Genomic DNA, 26,478 nt, shown 5'->3' on the forward strand with positions numbered 1-26,478 from the left:
GATTTTGGTGGTCTTTTTTGCTTTGCCTTTATTGTTGTCTGGAAAAAAACATTAAAGCGCTGCGTTTGAGTGGGTAAAAATCAATGACGCGGTTTGCACACGACAAGAGGCTGATATTCCAAAAAGAAAGAAAAAGCAAAGCAATAACAAGAGGCTGACCGCTATGTCGAAGAACACACGAACAGGCAAAGACACCTACTCAAAGGGCTCCATTGGTATTTTCTATACAAATTAAGTAAAAATTCTTAGTTGTTTGTTGTGGCCTTCAAAACGATCTTCGGCCCAGGCTTTAACAAATGTGGGATTGATTCAAATTCTTATTGAACTCTCCAACTATTTGTCTGTGGCTCTATGGGCTTGTGCTGCAATACATGAAAACCTATGATTTTAAATGAGGTCCTATTTCTTAATCGCTGAATCAAATTAGTTAGCCATTGAATTAAATTGATTAGTTTGATTCAACGGTTAAGAGATAGATAGTTTTTTATCTGATTATGGAAGAGTCTGTATGGGTTATGGCAAAATTATTAGGTTTGGTTCTCGCCCAAATAATTAGTTTGTGTATTTAGTTTGGGTCTAGCCCAATGTTGGCTTGGATGGAAACCTATGTCTAGTGTGTGGCCCAGTAAAGCAAGTTAAAAAAAAGTTAATCTTATTATTTGAGTTTTAGCTCAAGTGATAGCCGAAACGAGAGTAAGATAATGAATTAGTATTAGAATACATCCAAAGTTCTACAATTGAAAATCATGGTTGGCCGAGATGAGATTGAGATAATGAGTTAGTATTAGAATACTTCCAAAGTTCTAAAATTGAAAATCATGGTAAGAACATGTACAAGTGGCTTGCATGCCAAAATTTAGTTTGTTTTTACTTGAATAATAACAAAAAATAAACATTGGTTGCATTAAGTATCAAAGCTCTTAAACCGCATTAATTGCCAACTAATTCCTTGAATAAAACTTCACAAATGGCAGATATGCAAGTACACACCTTGGATTTTGTCTAGATAATAACAAAAATTACATATTGCATGTTTTCCATTTGTCACTCATTCACATGTATGTTGGGGTAAAATGGTCAGTTTGTACACAAATGTTAGAACTAGTACGCTAATAAATAGAACCCACCAGGTTCATAGCTTCCTTTCATTTGCATATGCATACCAGTTCTTGTAAAACTTACCATCGATGAAACAATTTGTGGGCTAGCTAGTTTGGAAAAAAGCCTTTAATGAGAACAAGGACAAATACGTATACGTTGTCATTCTCTGGCAATAGTTTTATTACATGAGCAACACGTGATAGGTAAATATTATAACAAAATTGTATTCAAATAAATGGCAAGCATCTTGTAAAAGAAAAACCCTTCCGCCCACCCACGACTCTCCTCTCCCTGATTATTAAGATGTTGCGGCGGCGGGGTCCTCTACACTACCAACACTTACTGGTGTCTGATTCGGAGACGGAATCCGACGATCTAAGTGAACATTTTAAGGCTCAAACATCACTGATAAAAAGATGGGGAAAACGAATTGCAAAGGAAGGATCTAAAAGTAAGAGAAAAAATAAGGAAGAAAGCAATGAAGGAAGACGTGGGAGTGCAAAGGCATTGAAGGAGGATCCAGGTTCCAAAATGCTAATTTTCATTTGATATATCTAGTATTTCTGAAACATTTTCTCTCCTTTCATGTATTCTATATAATATATATCATTAATTTCCCTACTTTTAGGTTACTTTTGGCTTTACCACATGATATATATAGCTTTGTAATAATAATATTAACACAAAATATATATAAAAAGATTTATCTGGGTTAGGTTCTATGAGAGCAACATGAACAATATTTTTCTTTAACTCTGCAACAAAATGTAATATGTTGAGCCGAGGCTGTCACTTGCAGGAAAATGCAAATGCCACCTCATTTACAAAAGTAATTATGTATTTTTTATTTTTGCAATTTTATTTTTTGCTTAAAAAAGCCTTAGGTTGTTAGGTTTTAACCTTTATATTATATGGTCACCTACCACCCAAAAAAAAAAAAACAAACTTTATAATAAATATAAAGTCCATTTTGATAAATCAAAAGAATATAGAAAAGAATAAATTAAATCACATCGTATAAATAAATCTCAAAACACAAGCAATACATGCATGTACGCTCACTTCTGATATAGTTTTTTTCAGTTTAAACTTCTCTCCATTACTATGAACCAACAAGAAGGATTTTGTAATGCAGAAGTTGTGGTGAAGATTGCAAACCATTATCAAGAACAGATGAAGCAGATTCCGATCCCGAGGAATCGCCGGAAGGACGCCATCTTCGTCACGTGGCGGGCACTAGCAAATTCCATGAAGCAGTTTTATGGGCAGCCATTGCACTACATGACTCAAGTTCTGGTAAAGCAGTGGGATGAGTCAAGAATTGGCAGTGTGGAAGAAGAGAAGCCAATGGACAACATTATTCATCCAAGGAGAGCTGAATCTACCATTTGGGATGTTGAACAAGTCCACAGGCAATGCACTTCTCACATTCATTTGGCTAAGCTCTGGCTTTCTGACCCCGACTACTATGCTTTTGTTGATGAGGTTATCCCCTCGTCTAAGCTGGTTGCATGAATTTTTAATTTTCCATTTTCGAATATTAATGTTAATTACATGTGTGGGATTTAGTGACCGATGGTAATTTTAAGTGTTGCAAAAACTCATTTGATGAAGAACTTGTTGGTCGTTCGTTGGAATATTTGTTGTACGGCTCTTCTATTAATAACATATATGTTTGGAATATTTCTTATGCAAATAAATTGTAAATATTTGTTGTTTTGAAATGCCAAATAATCCAAATGGTTTTATCAGGGATATGATTTTGGCACTACAAATTTCACTTCTCACACTCTTCGATTACGCAATGAGGTAACGTAAGAGTAGTGACTGGGGTGCCAAAATCATCATCTTTTTATTATAAAAAAAGAAAATATGTGTTTATCTTTCTCTTATGACATTATTGGTAAGTTGTTGTTCGGCTTCCTAAATCTAATTGTCCTCTATATGGGTAACTAATTAAACACCCTTCTAGTGCATGTACAGGTACAGATTGTTTATGTCAGTGTGTGTGCGTGTTAAGTGTGAAAGAAAAACAGGTAGAACGTGAGGTGTGTGAAGACAATCAACCAACGTTATTGTGAAAACATGTTTAAAAATCTAAATTGGATTTTTCCCATTTATGGCAGTGCTATTATCTCTAATTTTGGTATGATTTAAATTTGAACGTACATTGCATCTATGGGCTTTTGCACGAGTGCCCATTAAGTTTTGGTTTTTGAACTATTTTCGGTACCTGCTACTATAAGCTCCTGCTTAACTTGAAACTTGGACCAATTAAAAAAACAACAAGAAATCAAAATCATGAGAATCTTCAGCAAGCTAACGGAGTGCTCATGTTCACCAGAACTATTCATTCTAGTTGCAAGCTAAAAGGATCACCATATTGCATATGACTTTCACAAATTTGGGTAAAATGGTCATTTTCCGTACAAATGTGTAATTTGCAAATGCACAACCTGAATTTTAACTAAATGATAACAAGAGGTTACCATATTGCATGTCTTCCATATGTCATCTATCTTTCACAAATTAGGGCAAAACGGTCATTTTTCGTGCAAATGCATGCACAGCCTGGGATTTTGTCTGGATGATAATTAGGTTACCATCTTGCATGTTTGCCATATGTAAATCTTTCACGAACTGGGGCAAAATGGTAATTTTAGCACAAAGCTTTACATTATAAAAGAAACCACAAGGTTACATATCTTTAAAGCAGAGAAAATTGAGATGAAGGCTGCATCCCTGCTCAGAAGCAGGGACATAGTTGGCCATAAGGAATGCCATGCCTTTCTCAGAATAGCTAAACTGAGAAGCTCGGGGAGAAGAATCTCTACCTGTCATTGGTGGCTTTTGAATGGTTGGATTGCTGAGAAGAGGACTCCACAATCACAAAGTCAATATTCGGTAAAATTCTAATTAAGATTTTAGTCTATTTTGTTTTCGGAAAGCTTCATATATTTATGTATTGAATTTGTGATGGCAGAAGTACCCTTCCGGTGATCGTATCTACAACACCAAACATCAAGTGATGATTCATGCTTGGCAAGATCAGGGCATCACCTTAATTAAGCTGTCTGCTGCAACTCAACTTTCAAACCTTAGACAAACAAAACACCAAACAAAAAACCAAAGGATCGAAATCATGGACAACAACAACAATAATCCTCAGCAAGCTAATGAAGCTGTGCTCCTGTTCAGCAGTATGGCATGTCGCCATTGTCAATGGCGACAGTGGAGATAGTCCAGGAACGGGCACGCCGCACGTGGAGGCAGCACCATGCCACGTCCACCTTCTTCGACCATACATGCCGCGGGGTATAGCTAGCTGGCTTCTTCTGGGATGGGTGGTCGAAGAGCGACGGATGCCCACCAGGAGACTCTACAAACCTTTTACCAAAAGAAGGAAAAAACTTGAAGTCACAGAGACTCTTCAGCAAGCTAGTGAAGCTGCTCATGGCATGTCGCCATTGTCAACGACGGTACACAAAATAGAAGAACTAGCAAGACGAAGGGAGAGGAAGCTACCCTTTTCAGCTGTTTTTCTTAGCTTTTGTTCATCTTTGATATAGCAAAAGTAAATCCACCAGTCGATGTGTATTGTTCTTGGATTAGACATGTTAAATAAAAAATCAATAAAAAAAGTTATTGAATTGCCGTTTTCATCACTTGGTTTGATCTATATTTACTTACAGTTTGGGTTCTGCACACGTCTTGAATACCTATGCTTTCTTCGGTCCTTTCCAGTGTTGGTATATAGACATTTCGACACAAGAATTTACACATAGGTGAAGTTAAATTTTCAATTTCCTACTATCATTTGGCTAAGCTCTGGCTTTCTGACCCGGAGTATTATGCTAGCTCCTCATCTAAGTTGGTTCCATGAAATTTAATTTTCCATTTGAATGAATTTCTTAACATTGGTTTATTAATTAATGCTGACCGAGTCTAACTCAATGGAAAAGGGTCTTGACTTGTAGACAAGAGGTCTCTCAAGCTCAAACCCCATGGCATCATCTGTGTGTGTTTGTGAGAAATCCCCTTCCCCTTCTAGTTTGGACTCTCGCTTCTACTCAAAAAACAAAAAACATTGGTTTATTAACATAATAATGTTAATGGTGTATACTTATATAAATGCTATATATCACAATTAGAATATAATCCAAATGGTTTTATTATAACTAAGAAAATTAATATGTGTTTATCTTTCTCTTATGTCATAATTGGTAAAGCAGTTTGGCCTCCCAAATTTATTTGTCCTATATTTAAACACTCTTCCATTGCATGTACTCCGTTTGGACAAGTTGTTTATGTCAGTGTGTGTGTGTTAAGTGTGAAAGAAAAACAGGTGAGAACTGAGGTGTTTAGTCATTTATGGTCTTCCCTTACTCTGAATTTTGTCCATTTTAGTAGTATTCTTATTTGTAAACATTTTTGGATTCATGGTTATCCTAGTTTTGGTATGCTTTAAATTTGTACATTGTATCTATAACTTTTGCACGAGTACCCATTAAGTTTTGGTTTTTTTAACAATTTGGCCTTAAGGTTTTCTCTTTTCTAATAATAACCCATATGAATCCTGAACCCCCACGAAAAACCTATTTTGGATTAAAATGCCTTTTCGTATATTTATGAAGTATATTCATATGTGGAACCGGTACCATGACTTATGAAATATCAAGCACAAAACTTTCTTTGAGTCATCCTTTAAGTATACATGTATATATCATTGTATCAAACTAAATCAAATTAATATGGGATGAACACATATATATATATATATAGGTTCAGGATCTAGGGACACTAATTTTATCAGCACAAATTATTTAGAAAATTTGATTTTTAAATCTCATAGAGTTATAAATTAAATACATACGAGTGAGGGAGAGCGTGGGAGCATATATAAATTTAAAGTGTTATATTTCGAATGATGAACTAGAAGTTCCATGTTCTTCATTGCATCGTTAGCCACATGCATTAACCCTTTATTACACGTGCATTAATATATGATTACATATATTTTTACTTACATACATGATCGATAGAAATTTGGATCTACTTTTTTTATTTTATCATTCCATCCAAAGCAACTAGAGCTAAAGCTCATAAGCGCTAATTCATGCTCTTAACAGCCAGCAAGAGCAGCACAGTGATTTGAAAAAATTATATTACCAGGAGCACAAATTTTGGTCTCTTTTTGTTAGATTAATATAAGAACCCACGATTACGCAGATAAATAGTTTTCTGACCGTACATCTTAGGGTATTTAGCAGATAGAACCCTTCTGAATCATATTACCAGGGGCACAAATGAAAACGAATTTACAAGACTGGCTGTATATATATATATATATATATATATATATATAGGAGAGTTGAGCTGCTCAGAAGCATCACCTCGCGTACTGTAAGCCGCCTGCAACTTCTCAACCTTCAAACCTTTGACAAAAACAAAACATGAACAACAGTAATAATCCGCAGCAAGCTAATGAAGCTGCTCCTGTTCATGAGCAGCCTGGCATGTCGCCATTTTCAATGGCGACAGTGGAGAACGTCCAGGCACGGGCGCGCCGCAGGTGGAGGCAGCCCGGTGCCACATCCACCTTCTTTGACTATACATCTGGCCGGTATAGCTGGCTTCTTCCAGGATGGGTGGTCGAAGAGCGACGGATGCCCAGTAGCAGGCTCTACAGAGTAACCATGTCTCCATATACCTTCTTTTTTTCCATTGTTGTTTTGGTGTTTTTGTTTATGTGACAATTTTTTTTTTCTTAGGATAATTAAGGTTTAAAATAATTTAAAATAAAAGGATGAGCAATCAGATGTGAATCGGTAGTGAAATTCACAGATCAGATAGTTTATGTTGGATTATTTTTCTTATTGAAAATCATTTGCATGCATTGATAAACAAAACAAGTACAACGTTTGGGAGGTCCAATACCTTCTTTTTTTTTGTCGAAATTACAAGACCAACAAGATTGATTTGTTTGTGGATCTGATCCTTTTAATTGTATCTAAAATTAAAGGATTGTGAAGGGAATTTCCTAAAATTAAAAGATTTTATGAAGGGAATTTTCAGAAATTAAAAGATATGGTGAATGTAGATTTGAGACACTAAAAGATCGTGAAGGGAATTTTTTTGAAATTAAAGGATCGTGAAGGGAGTTTTTTTAAACTAAAGGGTTGTTAAGGGAATTTTTGTAGTTAGTTGTGGGGAAAATATTCTTGCATACAATTAGTGTATACAATGTTCTTTTTATAGTTATACCCTAACGTGTTGACCACGTAATCAGAAAAGAGGCGTGTAAAAACACGTGGTATGCAAGAATTTCTTCTCATATGACCATATATATATCCTCCAATCCCCTTGTATATGTCTAAATTTAATTCTTACACTTCCTTTGATAAGATGTAGCTTGTCTTCTTTTTTGGTAGGCTTTATTTAATTATGTGTTCTTAGCTGAATATTGATTGAATATTCAAATTGCTGACTATTGAATTTGTGATGGCAGTACTATTACGACCCTTCAGGTCGTCTGTATAACACCAAATACGAAGTGGTTCATGTTTGGGCACAGAATGGCATCATCTTGATCGAAGACTGAAGATACTTATGTCTGTGTTTGACTGCAGATGTTTACAAGACCAAGGACCTCCTTTCAGCTGTTTTTCTTCCTAGCTTTCGATCATTTAGAGTAGTTTTGATGTACAGAAGAAGAAAATCCACCAGTTCCTGTATAGTGTTCATGGATTTGTACTTAGAGATGTTTAGTTTTACAAAGTTTTTTTAAGTTATTGAATTGCCATTTTCATTTGGTTTTCCATTTGTTGATCTTGAATTCACACATATTACGTGTTCAAATCCTCTTATAATCTTTCAAGTTTTGAACACATATTAGTTGTCAAAAACGAAAATTGAAAATTGAAAACACATTCCAGTTTTCTAAAAAATGAGGGTGATTTTGAAACCCCAAGCCACTCAATGAATTGCCACGTCTCCATATACAAATTTCTTGTTGTTTCTATCATATCATGACCTAGTTCTTCTCTGTTGATTTTCTTAGTGGAATGTTTCTAACTTTGGCATCAATTTTCAGGTTAAAAGGAAAAAAGGATCCCAATATATAGAGTATAGCCGCTCGGCTATACAATTAAAACAAATATAAAAAAACCCAGTAAAGCCGGGCGGCTATACTATGTTTTTTATATAAAAAAATCGCGTATAGCCGCGCGATTTAATTTCAGTGAAGCTGGCTCACATAGCATTTAAGTCAACAAGATAATAAAGACAACGTTGCCAACAAAGTCATGAGTATTGATTTGAATTAGATGAAATTACCATAATATTCTTAAACTTGTTCTTTTGATTTTGAAACTCAAAAACATAGAAGGAAAAGGACGTGTAACTCCCCATACCAAGCAGGCCCACAACACAGGATTGAGCTTTTCCAAAACAAAATTCAAAACTCTTTGACCAAACCCAAAAGAAAAATTAGCCACTTAGGATAATCTCATGTGACTAATACCTAACTTTTCTTAAATTTTATATGGATGATGACAAGGTTACTATATATTGCAGAAAATTCACGAATGTCTCATGTGTAATTTCACAACCTAGATTTCTACAACACCAAACAATTCATATTTGGGCAGAGCATGGCCTCATGATCTTGAATCTTGATTGAAAGCAGCTGGTAATTGATTGTCATATAATCATATTCACATATGTTTGTGTCTCAAATTCACTCAGGAAGTTGCCAACCATAGAACTTTTCGACCGTTTTTCCTTCTTAGCTTTCGCTAGTTTAGGGTTGCTTTGATATGAAAGTAAATCCACCAGTCGATGTATATTGTTCTTGGATTGTGTATAGACATCTGTAGTTGCCAGATGATCTTTCGTAACAAGTTGCAAGCTAATGCAGTGAGCAAGTTTGGGTTCTGCATACATCTTCAATGCCTATATACTCTGGTCTTTGATATATACACATTACGACACAAGAATTCACATATAGGTGAAGTAAATCCTCTTATGATCTTTCAAATTTTCAATTGCCTATACATACCAACTAAACCGGAATGGCCACCAAATTCCCCATCAGGCCAGAAAACCATCATCTTCTTGGCAAGGATGGGGCAATAATCTCCAATTTCTAAAGTCATTAGTTTTTACTTTATATGATCAATTCATTCTGAATCCAAGCAGAGAAAAACATCTAAAAGACTACAAGCCCCTTTAGACAGGTTTCCCCTTTAGACAGGCTCTCACAATGAAAAGGCACAGCTAGAACAGCCAAAAATCACTCATCAACGTAATTATTGGGTAAAAAATTTCGTAATTCAAGTAAACATTCTGGTTGTTCTGCTGGGGAAGTCATGCAACTCAGCATTTGTAGAAAAAAGAAAGCGATACAATGACAAAACTTCCTTGGCCCACACAAATAAGGGGAAAGGGATTACATTTATGAGGATATCAAAGAAGAAGAACAGATTCAAAAAATTTATAATAAAAAAAAACTGATGCACCGTAGTCAAGCAAGAACTGAGTACCACCTAGTTCGGCTGTTGATGATGCTGGACTGAACCTGCATCAATTCCAAAAACCTGATGGTGCTGCTTGATGCGAGCGTAGAGTACGTAAAGGAATAAGGTATGACTCCCCAGCAAGAACGAATATTGAAAATTTCTTCACTATAGTATGCCTTATTGCTATTCATGTTGGCTATATGAACTTGCCTTCATGTTCTGAATCTCTGGTTCACACTTATTGAAGGTCTGGGAAAAAAATTTATGAAAAGCCGCATTACAAGTCTCTCTCCGAGAGCTCTCTCATCTTAAGAGCCCAAAATCTGTACATCTCAATTAGTCCTGAACAAAGAGTGCCTCCGCCTATCAGGCTTGTGTCTCCTAATATGATCATTGTTTATGGGCTTCAACATTCTATCTGCTTCAATTTCAGACTGAAGCAGAGACTGCAGCATCTTCAACTGTCCACAACATTGCTTGTGGTCAGAAGAGTAGGCACCATTAGCATTCTCTTCATCTAGATTAAACTCTCTCTGGTAGGGTGACTGCCATTTCGCTTGCAAATAAGCAAGTGATCTCCATGGAGGTAGAGGCATTGAGTTCTGCTTCAGGGAAGATCTAGCAGCTTCAACCATAACTTGAAGAAACTGTTTCATCCTAGTCAAGGAGCCCACATAAACAACTGGTAGTGAATTCAATATTCTATCATACGAGTGAACAGCTCTAGCTATTTCAAAGTGGCTTCGGAAATCAAGGTCAATGATGAGACGCTCCGAGCTCCCCGAATTGTTGTAGTTGACCACATCAATATATTCATGATCCCCTGTGAAACGATGTTACGAAAACAAAACTGTCAAAAATGATTGAAGTTGAGAATTCCCACTCCTCAAACAGAATCAGAAACCTACAAAACCCAGTTAAATTGAGCAGACAGGACAATTCCCACAAGCCCGCCTGCCCATTTTCATTTTGTGGAAACAATATTGAAAATAGTATACAAACTATATAAGAGACATTCTAAACTGATTGCTTAATAGAGTGTGTGGGATCATAGAATCGATATAATGGTACACTCTGGGTTCGGTTGACATCCAAAATAGGAAACAGATATAATCAGAGTGTTTTATGCACCCAACAAAAGAAAAACTGCAGGAAAGAAAAACCCAAATTCTATAAAATAAAGGTTTTGCAGAATTGAGGTGAATGGCATACCTCCAGGGACCTTGCCACTGCCCTGCCATCTTGCCACACACACGGCAGCATCATAACCAGAAAGCCTCAGAAGCTTAACCAGAGAAAACTTGAGGCAGCTGGCATTGCATGGACCTGACTTCACAAAATGAAGATCATTCTCACTGATAGACAGTATAAGAGAATGAACCACTGACGTCAAGTCCTTTTCGTACTGAGCCCCTGAGCGCTTGTAAAACTGCGACAGAATGCAACACCATCATTCAAAATTGGGCATAACTTACAGGTAAGACATGAACACATGAAATTGCACAAGTTTAACAAAAACCCAAAATTGCACATAAGTCGTAGGGTGCAAAAACAATCACTTTTGAATTCGAAACGCTAAATTCAGCTTCTAACTCCTAAAGGTTGGAAATTTATCGAAAATTCAACAGTTTGACTCAGAATTTAGAATTAGTCAAAATAACCAATTAACAAAAAATAATTAGTTACAACTTTAAAGTTCAGAAATTTATAAAACAAGTTAATGAAAATTAGTCGTACCGGAATTTTATCAGCGAGGTGAGCGAGATCGGAAAGAGCAGAATCGCTGTCGCTGCTGCACCAAGACTCAGCTCCGGCGCTACCATTTTCCCAGAAATCTGTGACCATTAAAGCGAGGTCGTACTCGCTCTCATGGCTGAAACTCCCTCCGATCTGACCCCTCATCCACACGTCACCGCCCGCCATGCACACCCGGCAGTCCATTTCCCCAACCCCAAACGGCGCCGTTTCGGTTCTCAGCGATCACCACGACCCTTCCTCTTCCTCAAGCGTGGCAACCATCTTGTAATTCAATGTTAGAGCGCGACACACCCAATCATTTCTCCAAGCCCTAGCTCACCGCAGCTCAAAATTAACCAAAATATATTAACAAAAGCTTCGTAATTTATAAAACAAAAATGAAAACAAAAAGAAAAGGGTTCGAATTCTGTGCTTTCGTTTTTGTTTTGGCAAATGGTGACTGGTTTTCAAGAAATGGGTTTATTGGTGTTTTTGGTGTTTGATTTTCGGAGGGAGAGAAAAGGGCGTCTATGGCTTTCTCTCTCTAAAACCCAAAGGATGGAACGAAAGCAATGGGATAGGAGACTTACATATAAAGCGGGAGGAGGGGAGGTGGGTGGGTGGGTGTCAAATGACGAAACTACCCTCGTTTGTTTGCTTAAGCACCAAGAAATTCTCTGGCTAAATCACCACCGAAATAATCGAAGCAGTGGATAAGGTGAAATTGTATTTGGACGGTAATGAGGTGTGTGTTCTTATGTACGATCGGTGCTTGCTGGATTCGTTTCTTAATTAACACACATAAATATCTGTCATTAACAATTTTCACTTCTTAATTGGATTTCTTGTTGTTTGTTGCTCATATTTTCAAATTTTATACCAACCTTTTTTCTAATTTTTTTTTTCACCAGTTGGTATTTGTTGGGTAGTAGGAATATCCTAACCTCCTCCATTTCACAATGTTAACTAAACTATTTTTTAAAAATTAAATATAATATGATTTTTCTTATGTTTAACACGTGAATAATCTAAACAGAGAAAAGTAAAACAAAGCTGGATTTTAAATTTTATTATAACATTAGATGGAGACTTCTCGGCGGACACGTAGCAGGATGAGTGACATACATTTATGAATTTACAATTGCTAATAAAGCTGCGTACAAAATTGAATGAGCCCTAATCTATCACCAACCAATTAGTCTCAATAATTTCATGCTAAAATTGCTAATAAATTGTGTAATCTAACAAAACCCCCTTTAGTATGAGAACTGAGTTAATAAGGACATGGGCATAATGGGAATTCCGCGAATGGAAAATAACATTATATCCCTTGGGGACCAAGTCTCCAACCAAAGTTGAAGAAAACTCAGAAATATCAAAAATTGCTACGTTCACTTCCTGGCTGGAAGATGACGTGAGCCGTGAGTTACACGGAGATATTTCATTTTTTCTGGATCAAATTTGTTGACAGATATTGCCTCAATTGAATTATTTTATAAATGGACCAGTGCCTTGTGTTTTTGCCACCTTTACGGATAAGATTTCCAAAAGTATTCAAACAGTTATATCTATTTATTTCATTTTAAGGGAAATATATTCATATTATAAAGGGAATCATTTTCATGACAACGATACATTTATCATTTTTAAACATACATAATTATCATAAAAGTCTTTGTAACACATAACATTCTAAATATATGGATTAAAGTTTTTTTTAATTTTAATGACAAAGATATATCGTCATCTATGAGTTTGAAATTGAGATCTATTTTAACTAAATAGAGATAAATACCACTAGACCTAATTAATTGGTAAATAAATTTATTTAACGGCTCTATATGACAAATGTAAATATATTTAATTAGATTATTATGCTACTTAAAATGACTATGGGGTAATTTTTTATTTTTTTATTTTTCTATTTTAGGAAAGAAGGTCATGAATTCATAATGTATTTTCTTGAAAAATGATGGTTTCCTCGAAAGTTCGAACAAAAACAAATAATATTTTGGCGCTAATGAGAGCAGAGGCGCCAATGCGGGGACCACACGCTGTGAAGCAGTATCTTTCGCTTTCTGGCGCTTATTATGTGTAGTTTGAAAAACAAAAATGACCGAACCAAACTCACGCTTTCCGTATTGGGTGGTCGGCCAGTTAGGACCAGCACGAAGGAAGAATCCCGTGGCTTTCCTCCCTCCTCTTGCAAATCCAGGACCACTTTCACCTACATTCACGTGGCTTACGCGCCCGCCACTCTACGCTCTTTCCCTTTCTTTCCATCCAACGCTCTGTATTTTTGTTTTCTTTATCCAAGCTATATATATATATATATATATATATAGTCAGAAAATAGGATTATTTGTAACACCACACAGCGGTATGATTATTTGACGATCAGAAAAATCTAACTTTATTTTTCTTTTTATTGCCAAATCTAATCAAACATTGTTAAAATATATATGGGTACAGTCAAAATCGAGCACTGAAATAAAATAAAGGTGAAGCAAATGCCAAATTTTTATTTGTTCTAATTAATTAATTGAAGTCACCATCTTAGAATTCAACAACAAAACAGAAAAATAATACCCAAAAAAAATACATTCCACACGTTTTCTTCGGATTAATGAACGAAAAGAGAAACAAAATTTACAGCAAAAGTCGTAGAAGCTTTAACCGGATTGTATAAAACAGTGAACAGGTTCATGGATCCACTCGGGTTGTATAAGACTATGCAGATAGTAGAATTTGACCAATGTAACCAAATCACTACGCAACATCCTTAAACATAAATAATAATAATAATAATAATAATATTAAAAAAAAAAAAATCAAGTTGTAATGTATCTAACCATTGACTTATACCACAAATACTACGTTTATGATCTGTTTATATCTAACCATTTTCGAATTTAAAAACACTCACAGCTTCAACCGTTGGCCATTGGCCAGGCTGGAGCCCATGGTTGCAAAGCATATGCAACGGCACACTGGAACTAAAATTACTTTTTAAATAAATATCAATCTGAAATCTCACCAAAGTTTCTCCCTTTCAGATAAGCATATGGGCAATATAATAATCTTCATCTATCAAAGAGAAGCTAATGATTGAAAAAAATGGACCTCAAAAGAGGGAACCCAATAATTCACAATAAAATAAGAATTTGGGATTTTTTATTAAAAACTTTGGGGTTCTGCAACAACCAGCATATATCCAAATCATGCATTAATTTATGAAGACTAAGTAAGTTGAAAACACAGCACAGCAGTCAGCCCCCTTTATAATTTTAGCTCAACTATGTATCTACTCTGTTTCTGGGTGTATATTGGCCTAACAACGAACACAAAACTGGACAACAACCAAATGCATGTGGCAAACAGAGTATTATAATATTTTCATCTAGAGTGGGGGCAGAGGGAACATGAGGCATGTTATGGCCCAATCTAACTGGACCACTCAGGAATATCCAAATGTACATCCACTCTTTTTTAAACAAGATTCTCTCTGATGATGATTCGGGAAAATACAAATAGACATCTAGGAAATAATAATGTAACTAAAAAAGAGGTAGATGCTGCAGACACAATTATTTTTCAATTTTCTTTTTATTCTGAATGTTCAATTCTTGTTTATTTGAGTGTTTGCACAATCATTACAGCTCATCTATTTCAGAACTTGGAGTAGCAATTTTTAAAAGTGCATGAGAAAGCAAAGTATATGCTAAATGAAACTCATAACTGCATACAGAAGAAAAGCATCAATAATAGAGTTTGCAGGCAGAGAGTATTTGTAGACTGCACGAAACTGAACCATGAAACCAGTTAACAGAATTACAATTAAACTGTCCCCATAACAGACCCAACCATCAAAGCATTAGAAAGATATTCTTGTATTGTATGACCATTGAACTAAACTACCCTATAACAGAGCCTTAACCGATAGTTTGGGTATAAAGTTAAACGTGTCTGAATACATGAGTACTACAAGAAAGTATAACATTAGACCAACAGAAGAAGTAACTTTTTATTAGAAAAATGTTTTATTAAATGTAACAAGATGACATTACTCTGTGATGGTTCAACAGAAAAGATTAATTAACTACAAGGATTCTACTAAATATGGTTTTCAAGGAAAGAAGAACTACTTTCCTTGTGAGCATACTGAAATTAGTGTTTCTGGCTGAATTCAAAGGTACCTGTCGTCACCATGAAAGGTTTTACCGTCTCCGCAGTGGGCGCTGAAAAACAGAAAATATAGTTAATAAACCCTTATTAACTGTATGTCTTGTGGGGTATGTGTGTGTGTGATTCCTTCATTAGAGAAGACTGGCAATCTCTTTGTTTGATGACGAAGTATGCATATCTTACAAACATAAAACACCTAAGATACACAGGGCAAAATAATCAAAAGGAAACTTCACAGTTGGAAAAATGTAACATTGTCGCAATTGTTAATAGAAAAAATTGTCACTACTGTAGTTCCACCTTCATTGACTTTATTAAGCAAAGAAAACCAAAGAGTATGGATCACAAAGGAACATATTTCTTGCTTGTGTTTGTGCTACATATCTTTTATAGACAAGATTGAGTAAGTAACTTAGACAAGTAACCAATTCAGGACCATTAGATATCTTTTCTGGGCCAATATTTTAGTTTTAGTTATGGGAGTGCTTCACCTTCCACAATCCAACTAAGAGAAAAAAATAAAAGAGTATCGAGGGCATAAGCGCATACTCTTTGTATGTTATCAGTTGCTTGTGGCCGTCTGGCGGACATTGCCTCTGGATTCGGAACCAAATCTGGACTGCCATGCTTATAAAATGCCTGTAACGCTCTCCCAACAAATGGGCGAACAACATTCACTTCCATTGCAGATAGATTTTTGACCTGCAATTACAAATCAAATCAACTCAGGAACACCAATCAAAAAGGAAAAACAATGCATCAAAATATGGAAATGATAAATTCTATCGTTAAATCCCATCATGCTGAAAAGGTTAGTCAGACAGAAAATTTTGTAAATCCTAATACTTTTATTTTTATTTTTTTTATCAATTAGCTCATCCAAATGCACCATAAAGAAAGACACATACCTTCACTGCAGAAGAGCGAGCATCCTCGAATGATTCTAAGCTACTTTCGACCTTAAGAAACCTTGCATCCCTTATGTCATTAATAAGAGACCTCACCTATTAGAAAGAACTATAATGAGGCCATTGCAAAATACCATGAATAGTTAGATATAGGTTGAAAGAATCTTCAACTCACCATATATAGGTCAGGAATGTCCCCAGATGCACTATCATCAAGAAAAAAAGTTAGAGCTGATATCAACATACTTGTACAATAAAATATAGAATATGTACAATCGTCAGTACTTACTAATCAAAAAGAAGGCTTGAGATTTCAACGTAATGGAAAGGCAGGACTTGAAATGCTGCCTGAGACTCCCGCTCCGCTTCCAAAATCTGAGTCAAGTTTTCTAGTGTCAAAACAAAATCATGAGTTCACTTAGACAAATGGAAATGAAATTTTTTAAAAATAAAATAAACATATCAAGTACACATTGAGAACTAAAATGTAAACAGAAGTTAAATGCTTTTGGCAATTATCAAAACCCAAAATCAGTCTGATATGGGTTACAGAGTTTATTGCTTTTCGATTCTCAGAAGAGCTTTGTGAACTAATGCATTACATAGAAAATTATAAAACACCTGTCATCTACACTCTCAACTTTTATAGTGGTTAGATGAAATCTAGGTAGTGATGTTGTTATCACCCCTGATCATCCCTAATTCTCATGACTTCCTTAATTGCATGGCATCTGAATGAAACACCACCAACAATTCCAACAACTAATGTTGAGTGACTTTGGCAAGAGAGTCTCAATTATTCAGTAAAGCATGACTAATTTGATCATCTCTTGAAGTCATTTATTTTTTGTAGAAGGATAAACCTAAAAACTCTTAACATATAACTGCTGATGCTAAGACTCACATAAAGAATTCCAACAAAACACACAATACTCTATGGCAGCCAAAAGAAGCAAAACATATTTTGAATATTCCCCAGGAAAAGAGTAGTGTTAATAGAACCCATAATCAATCCAAAATCAAAGCATAATAACTTTACTAGACCCAAACAATCTATTTCCTCGAAATTCCAGAATAATGGGTCGCAAACATGGAACCATAAATCAAACTAATGCTAAAGAAGCAAGACTCACCGACGGACATCCACTCTGGGGGTCGAATTGTACATTTCCCTCTCTTCTTCAGAGCAATTGCCAGCCACATCGGTACTTGGGTAGCCATTTGTGGGTAGAATGGACCAAAATCTCCCTGTAAACCATGATAAAAGTTACCCATCTGCATAAATCCACTTAAGCTGCGATATAAGAACATGTACAAAGTGAAGAACATACACAGAGCATATTGAGAGGCTCCATTCTCATATTGGGGACGATCTCCACCATTTCATCTTCAGCCATAAACTCAACCTGAGCTTTTGAAATTTCAAATTAAATTCACAGAAATGAGCGAAATAGAAAACAAAACAACCAAATTAAGCCAAAATTACAGATGAACACATAATGGGAGAGAGCTAAACCTCTTCTCCGGAAAATATAGAAACATTTGGATCAGATTGGCCGGCCATCCCTTGAATTATTCTGCCCGATGAAGATTTTACAGTAATATCAGCTCAATTGGAGTTGAATGAAGTCAAATAGGGTCGAAGATTGGGCCTATCTGCTGGAATTGCACAGACGCGTGTGTGATAAATGGCGGTGCATAATTGGTACTTGAGAGAAACCCTAATGTCTGTTGGCGGGAAAATCGATTTTTTCGTGCTTAATAGACTTTGAGTTTTCTTTTTCTTTTCAATAGTCGTTTTTTGAAATTTTATTGTCGACTGGCGTGTGCTGGTATGCCCCAAACCAAAATTTGGACTTTGGGTCGGGCCGAACTAATCTTGTCGGACTTCGAATGTTTTTAGCTGAGTTTAATTAGTTAGGGGTGTGAAGGGCCCAAATCTTAAGGTTGGTGTTTAAGATGAGGGGGTTGGAATTAGGGTTAAAAAGGGGATTCACAATCTCATTTTGCTAAAGTTATTTATCTAGATCTAGGGTTCATCTAGTAACGTTTTATGAATCTGTTCTTGAAAAACATTTTCATTGTAAATCTATGTTAGAATGGAGTTTTAATTTTAAAATCTCATTTTAAGTTATGTCTAAATTCAACAACAACAACAAAAAGTTTCTTTTGAGATAGGTATTGCTTCGAATTTATTTTTTTTTGGGGTCATTTCACTACAACATGACTCAGTTCAACTTCAAGGCTAAGACATGAACTTAGAATCATAGACCTTGACAACCATGATCAATACCTAAACTCCCCTTCTTTAGTGGGACTCTATAGGACTGATATCAAGGTCTGAAATATCGATGGTTTCTGAAATATCATTGGTCTGAAAACAATAATTTTTTTTATAGAAATATCGGGAAATTATCAATATCGATAAAAATTGAATAAAAAACAATAAATTTTTTATTGAAACTTTGGAGGATGTTTATTTAGTCAATTATCTATTAGTTTATCACAAAAAATTGGAAGAAAATGCATTGCATGATGAGTTTAACTTATTTTTGTTGATTATATAACGAGCTGACAAACACTACGAGTGTGAAAAATATGTAGTAATTAATGAAAGAATATTAAACACACCATAATCATTTATTTATAATGATTTATTACAATATTTTACACTTTATACATTGCATAGTAAGATACATGAGTGACTCTGTACCACATAGAGTTCCTATGAGTGACTTAGTATCACATAAAGTTCATATGAGGTTCAAATTTTTAACTATCTTTATCATATCGATATTATCGCGATATTTTTGGCAAATGTTTTTGAAGCATGTGAGAAATTATTGACGTCGATATTTCCCAATATTATTGATAATTATACGATATGTGTATGTTCCAAAATATCATATACTCAAAAAAACGATAGTATCGGCGATATTTCGTCAATATTATCGATTAGTCCTTGCTTACTACTATACCCACAAATCTTTGTTAGAAATTGTTGTTATGGTTGGCAAAGAGATTGCAAATTCACCATCTTGCATTTTTGTTCCAGCAAGTAAGAAATAATCTTAACCTCTCATATTCTTTAATAGTTAGTAAAATACGAAATGGGAAAAATATGAATAAAATATGTATGTGTTTTATTCGGCAAAATTTTGGCAAATTACTATTGAAAAGTTCAGTCATTATATAATATTTTAATATATATTATTTTTATTCAATAACATGTGAAAATTATGTGTATAATACGTGAAAATGCTAAATTCTTTATACAAATAATAACTGTGAAAAAAATAAAAAATCAAAAGGGGACAATAAAGACTCGAGTAATGGCCTAATAGTAATGAACTATGCTCTAAACTATACTTATCACGATGATAGGTCAACTAAACAAATAAATTTATAAATATTTGAAGAATAAAACTCGTGTGACTTGAAATGTGCATGGTCTAATCAGAATGCGGCAGGCTTATTCTTGATCATATAGCCCCCAGGGCATGCTTGTGGACCTTGGATAACATAATTGCGGAAATTAAAAGTATAGTTGCGCGGCTATACTATATAAATATAATATTTTAAAAGTATATGTGAGAATTATGTGTATAATACGTGAATTTTGTGTTTCTTATTGAAAATGTTGAAAAAATATGTGTATTAAACATGAGAAATACATACATACATGTACAATACGAGTATTGTACGTTGAAAAATAAAAAATAAAAACGTGAATTTTACATAGTCTTTAAGAAGTGTACATAACACGCATGCATTATTAAAAACTACATATGTACATGTATAATAGAGTATTAAACCTAAAAGTGCTAAATTCTTTATACGGATAATAACTCTGGAAAAGTAAAAATTAAAAGGGGACAATAGAGACTCAGGTAATGCTCTACTATTAATGGATAATGCTATAAACTGCTCTTATCGATAAAGGAAAATAGGGGAAAAAAGGAATCCCAATATATATATATAAAGCGTATAGCTGGTCGGCTATACTATTTATTAAAGGCAATTAAAACAAAAAAAACCCAGTAACGCCGTGCGGCTATACTATTTTTTAAAAACATTTAAAAAATCGTGTATAGCCGCGCGGCTATACTATTTATTGAGAAAATAAAACACGGTAGCCGCACGGCTGTACTGTTTTTAAAAAAAATTAAAAGAATCGAGTATCGCCGCGCGGCTACACTAGTTATTGAAAAAAAAACACAGTGGCCGCACAGCGCTTAGGTGCCTACGTGTAAAAAAAAAAACAGTATAGCCGTGCGGCTGTACGATTTTTAAAGAAGCATTAATAAAAACCAAGTCTAGCCGATCGGCTGTACTATTTTTTAAAAAAGTGGACCCCATAGCGATTAGGCGGCACATGTCAAAATCAATGTAGCCGATCGGCTATACGATTTTTATAAAAATAATCGTCGTATAGCCGCACGGCTATACTATTTATTAAAACACAAAACAGAGTAGCCGCACACCGGCTATACTATCGCTTAGGAAGCATTGCTACAACCTTGTATAGCTGGTCGGCTGTACGGCTTTTTAAAAAAAAAAAAGAGAACCCCTAGCGATTAGGTGCCAAGTGTTAAAAAAAAATCATAGTTTAGCCGCACGGCCATACCTTTTAAATACATTATGTTTAAACGGTATAGCTGTGCGGCTATACTATTTAATAAAAAACTAAATTAAGAAAAAAGCACCCTCCTAGTTACATTTGTTTATACTTTATAGATATTAATTTTCTAGTTTCAACATATCCAAAGCAGATATTAATCAACCGCTATATAATTTTTTTAATATATATGATTTTTATTCGATAATACATGTTCATTCTCTCTTTTCCTAATATTTGCTTGTATTGAAAAAAGAAAAACAAATCTCCTGCATTAAATTCTCAGTCAAAACTCAAAACGTAATCTCCTAGAATTGAATAGGTTGCCCTTTGGCTACTCTATAAGTAACATAAGCTATTCTGTTAAGCAAACTCACAAAATGCATAGTTTGCATTTTCTCTGAGAGCTTTGTCGTGAAAGAAGTGAAACTAACAGATATGACTCAACTTGAAAAACAACATTCAAGAAAAGGAAGAAGGGTTTGTTGAAGATGGTGAGTGAATTCAGAATAGGTTTTTCTGTTAAGCAAACTTACAAAATGCCTGGTTTGCATTTTTCATTTCATTTTCTTTGAGAGCCATGTCTAGAAAGAAGGTGAAACTACTCTACATCAGTAATGACTCAACCACAACACGCTCAATTCATCCAAGGGAAAGATGGGAAGGAAATGCATATTGCCCAAGATCGGAAAAATTATGGTGTTCGGTTTAATATACAAAATGAATAGTTGACATGCTACAAAAGCAAAATGTCAAAGATGCACATAGGATAGGAGGAGGGTGACAACACCCCAAACACATGTACCAACCTGAAGCATGATTTTCATCTTTAAACAAAGGAAAACAAAACCTTAAGCATGACTTGTTTGTGGATGTGAAATTCAACAATCAAATAAAATACATGAATTCAAAACTCGACGCATGCGTTTACTAGTAAGCATCACCCAAGCCAAGACTGGTTGGTGTAACTAAACACAAAGGCATGTCCTCAAACAGAAAACCCCGCATGCGCATAGTGCAAAATTCAACGCATTACTTAAACAAATTATATAGAAAAAAGTCATATTTACAAAGAAGAAAATTAGTTAACAAACCTAATGTTGCACTATGAAAAGTCAAGCGTGCACCCAATGACAAAGGCATTGACTTGAAGATCAACGAGGTAATGATACAAGTCATGCGTCACATACGATTATAAAAACAAAAGTAATGATACAAAGACAATACTTTCATTAAAGATACTCACAAATAAAATATTTAGAAGGTCAACGAGGTATAACCTAGTTACAAAGGCCTTGACTTGAAGATCATTAGTATCATGTTTGAACCCCTATGAATCTATGACACCTTAACAGTGAAATGTGCAATCGTGGGTTAGGACAGTTAGTCAAAGTAGTGAACCTGTCCCCTTGCACCCAAGTTCAACCCCCTCGCCATATATTAGAGTAGTTTCGAACATTGCATTGTGAGAAAAAAAAAAAAAAAGGAAGGTTTTTTGGCAATTTAATCAAAGAGAGAGTTAACATTTTGCAAGCCCTTAGCCTAGGTTCGATGACCCGTGGGCTTATGTGGTTGGGCCGTGGCCCATATGAACGTGTACCAAAATCTATGGACTGAGCTTCCCTTGGCTCCACCAAATCCGCTAATAACCACCCACGTATTGTGCCACAGGAACAAGAAAACCCGTGGGCCATCGCACTCACCTTTTCAAGACCACAACTCGATAGACGAAACTGCCCCTCATCCATTAAGCATATTCCGGATTTTCCTGGGCCACAACCGTAATTTCCTGGGATAAAGTGGGCCATAGCAAATAGAATCCACTAATAATAATACCCACACTTGGGCACCAAGAAAAAGCCGCAGTTAAAAGCCAGACCCGAAAAGCGAAAATCACAAACACACACTCTCTGTCTTGCGATTTCGTGAATATCGAGAAAAAAAAAATGGGCAGGAAGTTCTTCGTCGGCGGCAACTGGAAATGCGTGAGTATCCGATCCGCGATATCCTGTTTTCCTTTTAATCTGTTTGGTTGCTGAGAAAACCATAGAAACTAATGGAAAAATCAGATTTCCAGTATTTTATTGCAGTCTTAATCAACCGATCTGTTTTATGTTTTTCGTATCTGTACCCTCCGCCACTTTTTGATCAACCAAACAGATAATTGTGTTTTGTTTTCTGATTTGATTTGTGCTTTAAGTTTGATTGAACGAAGTGCTGATTTACTTAAATCTGAATCTGCGTGTAGAATGGAACCTTCGATGAGGTGAAGAAGATTGTGAAAATACTCAATGAGGGACAGGTGCCATCACAAGATGTTGTGGGTGAGTCTGTTCTTCTTCTGATTTGGATTTGATTTGCAAATGTTTTTCTGCTTCAGTGCTCTTGTTTATCTCTATGAGTCTCTGTCTTCAAATCAAAATTTATGCCAATATTCCCGAACTTATGAGATTTACATATTTGTACTTCTTCTATAATTGGTAGTGATCTATATGAGTTATCAAACTGTTAATTTGTTTTTTGGGTTGTTCTTATTTCAGAGGTTGTGGTGAGCCCACCATATGTGTTTCTTCCAGTGGTGAAGAGTTCGTTGAGGCCTGACTTTCATGTTGCGGCACAAAACTGCTGGGTCAAGAAGGGTGGCGCCTTCACTGGTGAAGTTAGGTTTGTATGTTTATGATTTACAAGTATGTTTCATTGCGTCAAGATGTCGACATCTAGTTTCAAATTGATACATAGTAAAAAATAGCATGTATATTACTGATATTTTGTAGAGTTAATGATTTAGGTACTGTGGTCAAATCCTTAATACTTTAGCAATATTACTGATAAAGGAAAGCTCAGAATATGAGGCTTCTGATCTGATTTAAAAAAAGAATGCAACTACAACGAAAGCATAAATCTGCGAAGATGGTTTGTTTTAAACTGGTTGTGACAGGATCACAGGATTTAATGAGCTAAATACATATAAGTGTATACATCGAATTTGCATTTTATGTCAATCTGGACTTTTCCCTTGTTAAGTTGATTTGTTGTGATATTCAGTGCTGAAATGCTGGTCAATCTGGAGGTTCCTTGGGTCATTCTTGGTCATTCTGAGAGAAGACTTATTTTAGGCGAATCCAATGAGGTACTCTCTCTCTCCTTGCACTGTCGATCAATTTATCATTAGCTATTGCTTAATAGTTTCTCATTATGCACACATTTTGTTTCAGTTTGTTGCCGATAAGGTTGCATATGCACTAGCTCAAGGTTTGAAGGTGATTGCTTGTGTTGGTGAGACTCTCGAGCAGCGAGAATCTGGCTCGACCGTGGAGGTTGTGGCTGCACAAACCAAGGCCATTGCAGGTGCATTTCAAAATTCCAAGTTCTTGCTTACTGTTAGTGTGAAAGAATGTTTGTTGAGTGTTGTGTAACTGGATTAATTTCTTTATGTACTTATTTAAAAGATGTTTTTTTTAACTGCAGCAAAAGTGTCAGATTGGACCAATGTTGTATTGGCCTATGAGCCCGTGTGGGCCATTGGAACTGGCAAAGTTGCATCTCCAGCTCAGGCTCAGGAAGTAAGTCATGCCTTTCTGATTCTCTGGATATGGTTTTTTGTTTTTATTTGCTTTAGTTTGAACTGAGTGCTCTTTGTGTATTATATTTAATGTTGAGCAAGATCAAGAATGTTATAATTGCTAAAGTGAAATGAGGATGATTGATGGAAAACAATGGAGATCAATTCTAAGGATTTTCTGTCTTCAAGATTTCCTAAAACTAAAGTAAAATGAGCTTGAGTGAGCAATTCTTTCTGAACTGTCAACTACCCGCCTTCTGTGGTTGGGATTTCCTGGGTCATATACTCATTATGCATGCTAGTATGTATGTGCGTCTGTATGCATGTATGTTTATCTACATATTTCACCATGCCTGTGTTTCATACGAACTTTTCTCCAAACAACAGGTGCATTTTGAATTGAGGAAATGGCTTCAAGCAAACGTAAGTCCTGAAGTTGCTGCAACAACCAGGATCATTTATGGAGGTATCTTTCTACATCTGTACCACCTAATTTTGTTGTTTATCTATCCTTTTCTCAATCTATATTTCTAGTTTCCTTATTTTGTTGACAAATAATTTTGAAGTAAGATTATATATTTTTTGCTTGATGATGATGAGCTTTTTCTCCCCTCCTGTTTTGGTCTTTTACTTTCATTTTTTTCTCAATCATCAACTTCGTTGTAATCAGAAAATAGAGCGAGGCAAGATGAATAATTGTCTATAGATACTAAATTACTAAGTTGTTAATTTCTGAAAAACTTTATAACTCCCACTAATGCAGCATTCTGACAATTTCCCGTGTCAATGGATGCATGTTCTTAACCCTTGATTTTAACAAAGGGAAAAAATCAAGACTTATTATACAAGAATGAGTGCTTATAAAAATTACTTTGACTTTGGGGTGAAAGATCGGATAGGGCAAGGGTAGGCTGGCATATGCCAACCTGAGGTCAACAATCCATCGAAATCATTTCAAATTATAAATATATGTTTCTCTTGCCAAGAATCTTGTGTCAATTTTGAGTGATCTATTTTTTGGAAGGAGTCCACTCAGTTTGCATGGTATTCTATTGACTAAAGTGCACGCTTTTCCTTTGTACATGAAGATAAGCAGGCCACTTATCTTTCTTCTCTGTTGGCTTTTACGTTACGTGGCTTAACTAAATACCTTTTATCAGGGTCTGTGAATGGTGCAAACAGCAAAGAGCTGGCAGGTCAGCCCGATGTTGACGGATTTTTGGTTGGTGGAGCTTCTTTAAAGGTATTGATCATAGTTTATGCTCATGCTGATAATACGGCCGCTGTGATTTTCTGGTCGAAGAAAGTTTTCTTATTATCCCTTATTTCTTACATGTGTGCCTCTGTGGCCTTTCTCTCCAGCCTGAGTTTATTGACATTATCAAGTCTGCGGAGGTGAAGAAAAGTACCTAAAGCGTTGAACCTGATGAGAGTAGTGTGACTCTAGATCTCTTGTCTGGGTGGTAGAGAATCTATTCCGCACAATTTTACAGATACTCTTTTGAGGAAATAATTATGCTTTTTTTCCTTCTTTTTGTATTCCGATCAGCACCTGGATTTGGGTTTTTCTGTATTAATAAATTTTCTTATGTGCCAAAGCTTTCAAGTATCTTTGGTCAAGAGTTCCGAATTTTCAATATATGGGATCAAAGAAAAGCAAAATCAGTGAAGCTTTGCTTGAAAAGAAAAAGAAAAACACCATAAAGGGCTTGAGAGAGCCTTTTGTTCTACCCAGAAAGTACCCTAAACCCTTTATAATTCCATGCTATTGGGCCAAAAGGCAAAGGGCTTATTCATTCATAACTTACGATGACACGTATGAAAATTTACGTGTTATGACATGAATGA

The 26,478-nt window shown here is 35.5% G+C and overlaps 4 protein-coding genes and 1 long non-coding RNA gene across 6 annotated transcripts; 3 read left to right on the forward strand and 2 right to left on the reverse strand.

Annotated features, from left to right (window-relative positions):
* Positions 1-3,828: 3,828 nt before the first annotated feature.
* LOC148297017 (uncharacterized) lies at positions 3,829-4,763 on the forward strand. The gene is made up of 2 exons (XR_015833394.1): positions 3,829-4,005; positions 4,085-4,763. It is a non-coding gene; the product is annotated as an uncharacterized LOC148297017 (long non-coding RNA).
* Positions 4,764-6,554: 1,791 nt separating this feature from the next.
* On the forward strand, positions 6,555-7,855 carry LOC110756564 (uncharacterized). The gene is made up of 2 exons (XM_088248699.1): positions 6,555-6,791; positions 7,610-7,855. Exons 1-2 carry the CDS (start codon positions 6,555-6,557, stop codon positions 7,700-7,702), a joined length of 330 nt encoding a protein of 109 aa, XP_088104825.1. The 3' UTR covers positions 7,703-7,855.
* A 1,524-nt stretch (positions 7,856-9,379) lies between these two features.
* Positions 9,380-11,926, reverse strand: LOC110756666 (cruciferin (DUF506)). Its single transcript, XM_021958118.2, has 3 exons — positions 11,358-11,926; positions 10,833-11,049; positions 9,380-10,443 (listed from the first exon to the last, which is right to left on the reverse strand). Exons 1-3 carry the CDS (start codon positions 11,559-11,561, stop codon positions 9,953-9,955), a joined length of 912 nt encoding a protein of 303 aa, XP_021813810.1. The 5' UTR covers positions 11,562-11,926; the 3' UTR covers positions 9,380-9,952.
* Positions 11,927-15,356: 3,430 nt separating this feature from the next.
* Positions 15,357-18,220, reverse strand: PSF2. 2 transcript variants are annotated; one of them, XM_088248124.1, is made up of 8 exons: positions 17,967-18,220; positions 17,782-17,861; positions 17,584-17,698; positions 16,740-16,839; positions 16,626-16,656; positions 16,451-16,546; positions 16,092-16,244; positions 15,357-15,595 (listed from the first exon to the last, which is right to left on the reverse strand). In XM_088248124.1, the coding sequence occupies exons 2-8, from the start codon at positions 17,845-17,847 to the stop codon at positions 15,575-15,577; spliced, it is 582 nt and encodes a 193-aa protein (XP_088104250.1). In that variant the 5' UTR covers positions 17,848-17,861; positions 17,967-18,220; the 3' UTR covers positions 15,357-15,574. The 2 variants fall into 2 exon arrangements, with proteins under 2 accessions (XP_088104250.1, XP_021813841.1); XM_021958149.2 differs by having other exon boundaries at positions 17,782-17,856; positions 17,967-18,218.
* A 4,673-nt stretch (positions 18,221-22,893) lies between these two features.
* Positions 22,894-26,228, forward strand: TPI (triosephosphate isomerase). The gene is made up of 9 exons (XM_088249259.1): positions 22,894-23,053; positions 23,317-23,392; positions 23,609-23,732; positions 24,114-24,198; positions 24,284-24,416; positions 24,537-24,631; positions 25,018-25,096; positions 25,791-25,873; positions 25,993-26,228. The coding sequence occupies exons 1-9, from the start codon at positions 23,015-23,017 to the stop codon at positions 26,041-26,043; spliced, it is 765 nt and encodes a 254-aa protein (XP_088105385.1). The 5' UTR covers positions 22,894-23,014; the 3' UTR covers positions 26,044-26,228.
* The last annotated feature ends 250 nt before the right edge of the window (positions 26,229-26,478 follow it).

This window comes from Prunus avium, chromosome 2, assembly GCF_965620075.1.
Source record: "Prunus avium chromosome 2, drPruAviu1.hap1.1, whole genome shotgun sequence".
NCBI classification, from domain to species: domain Eukaryota; kingdom Viridiplantae; phylum Streptophyta; class Magnoliopsida; order Rosales; family Rosaceae; genus Prunus; species Prunus avium.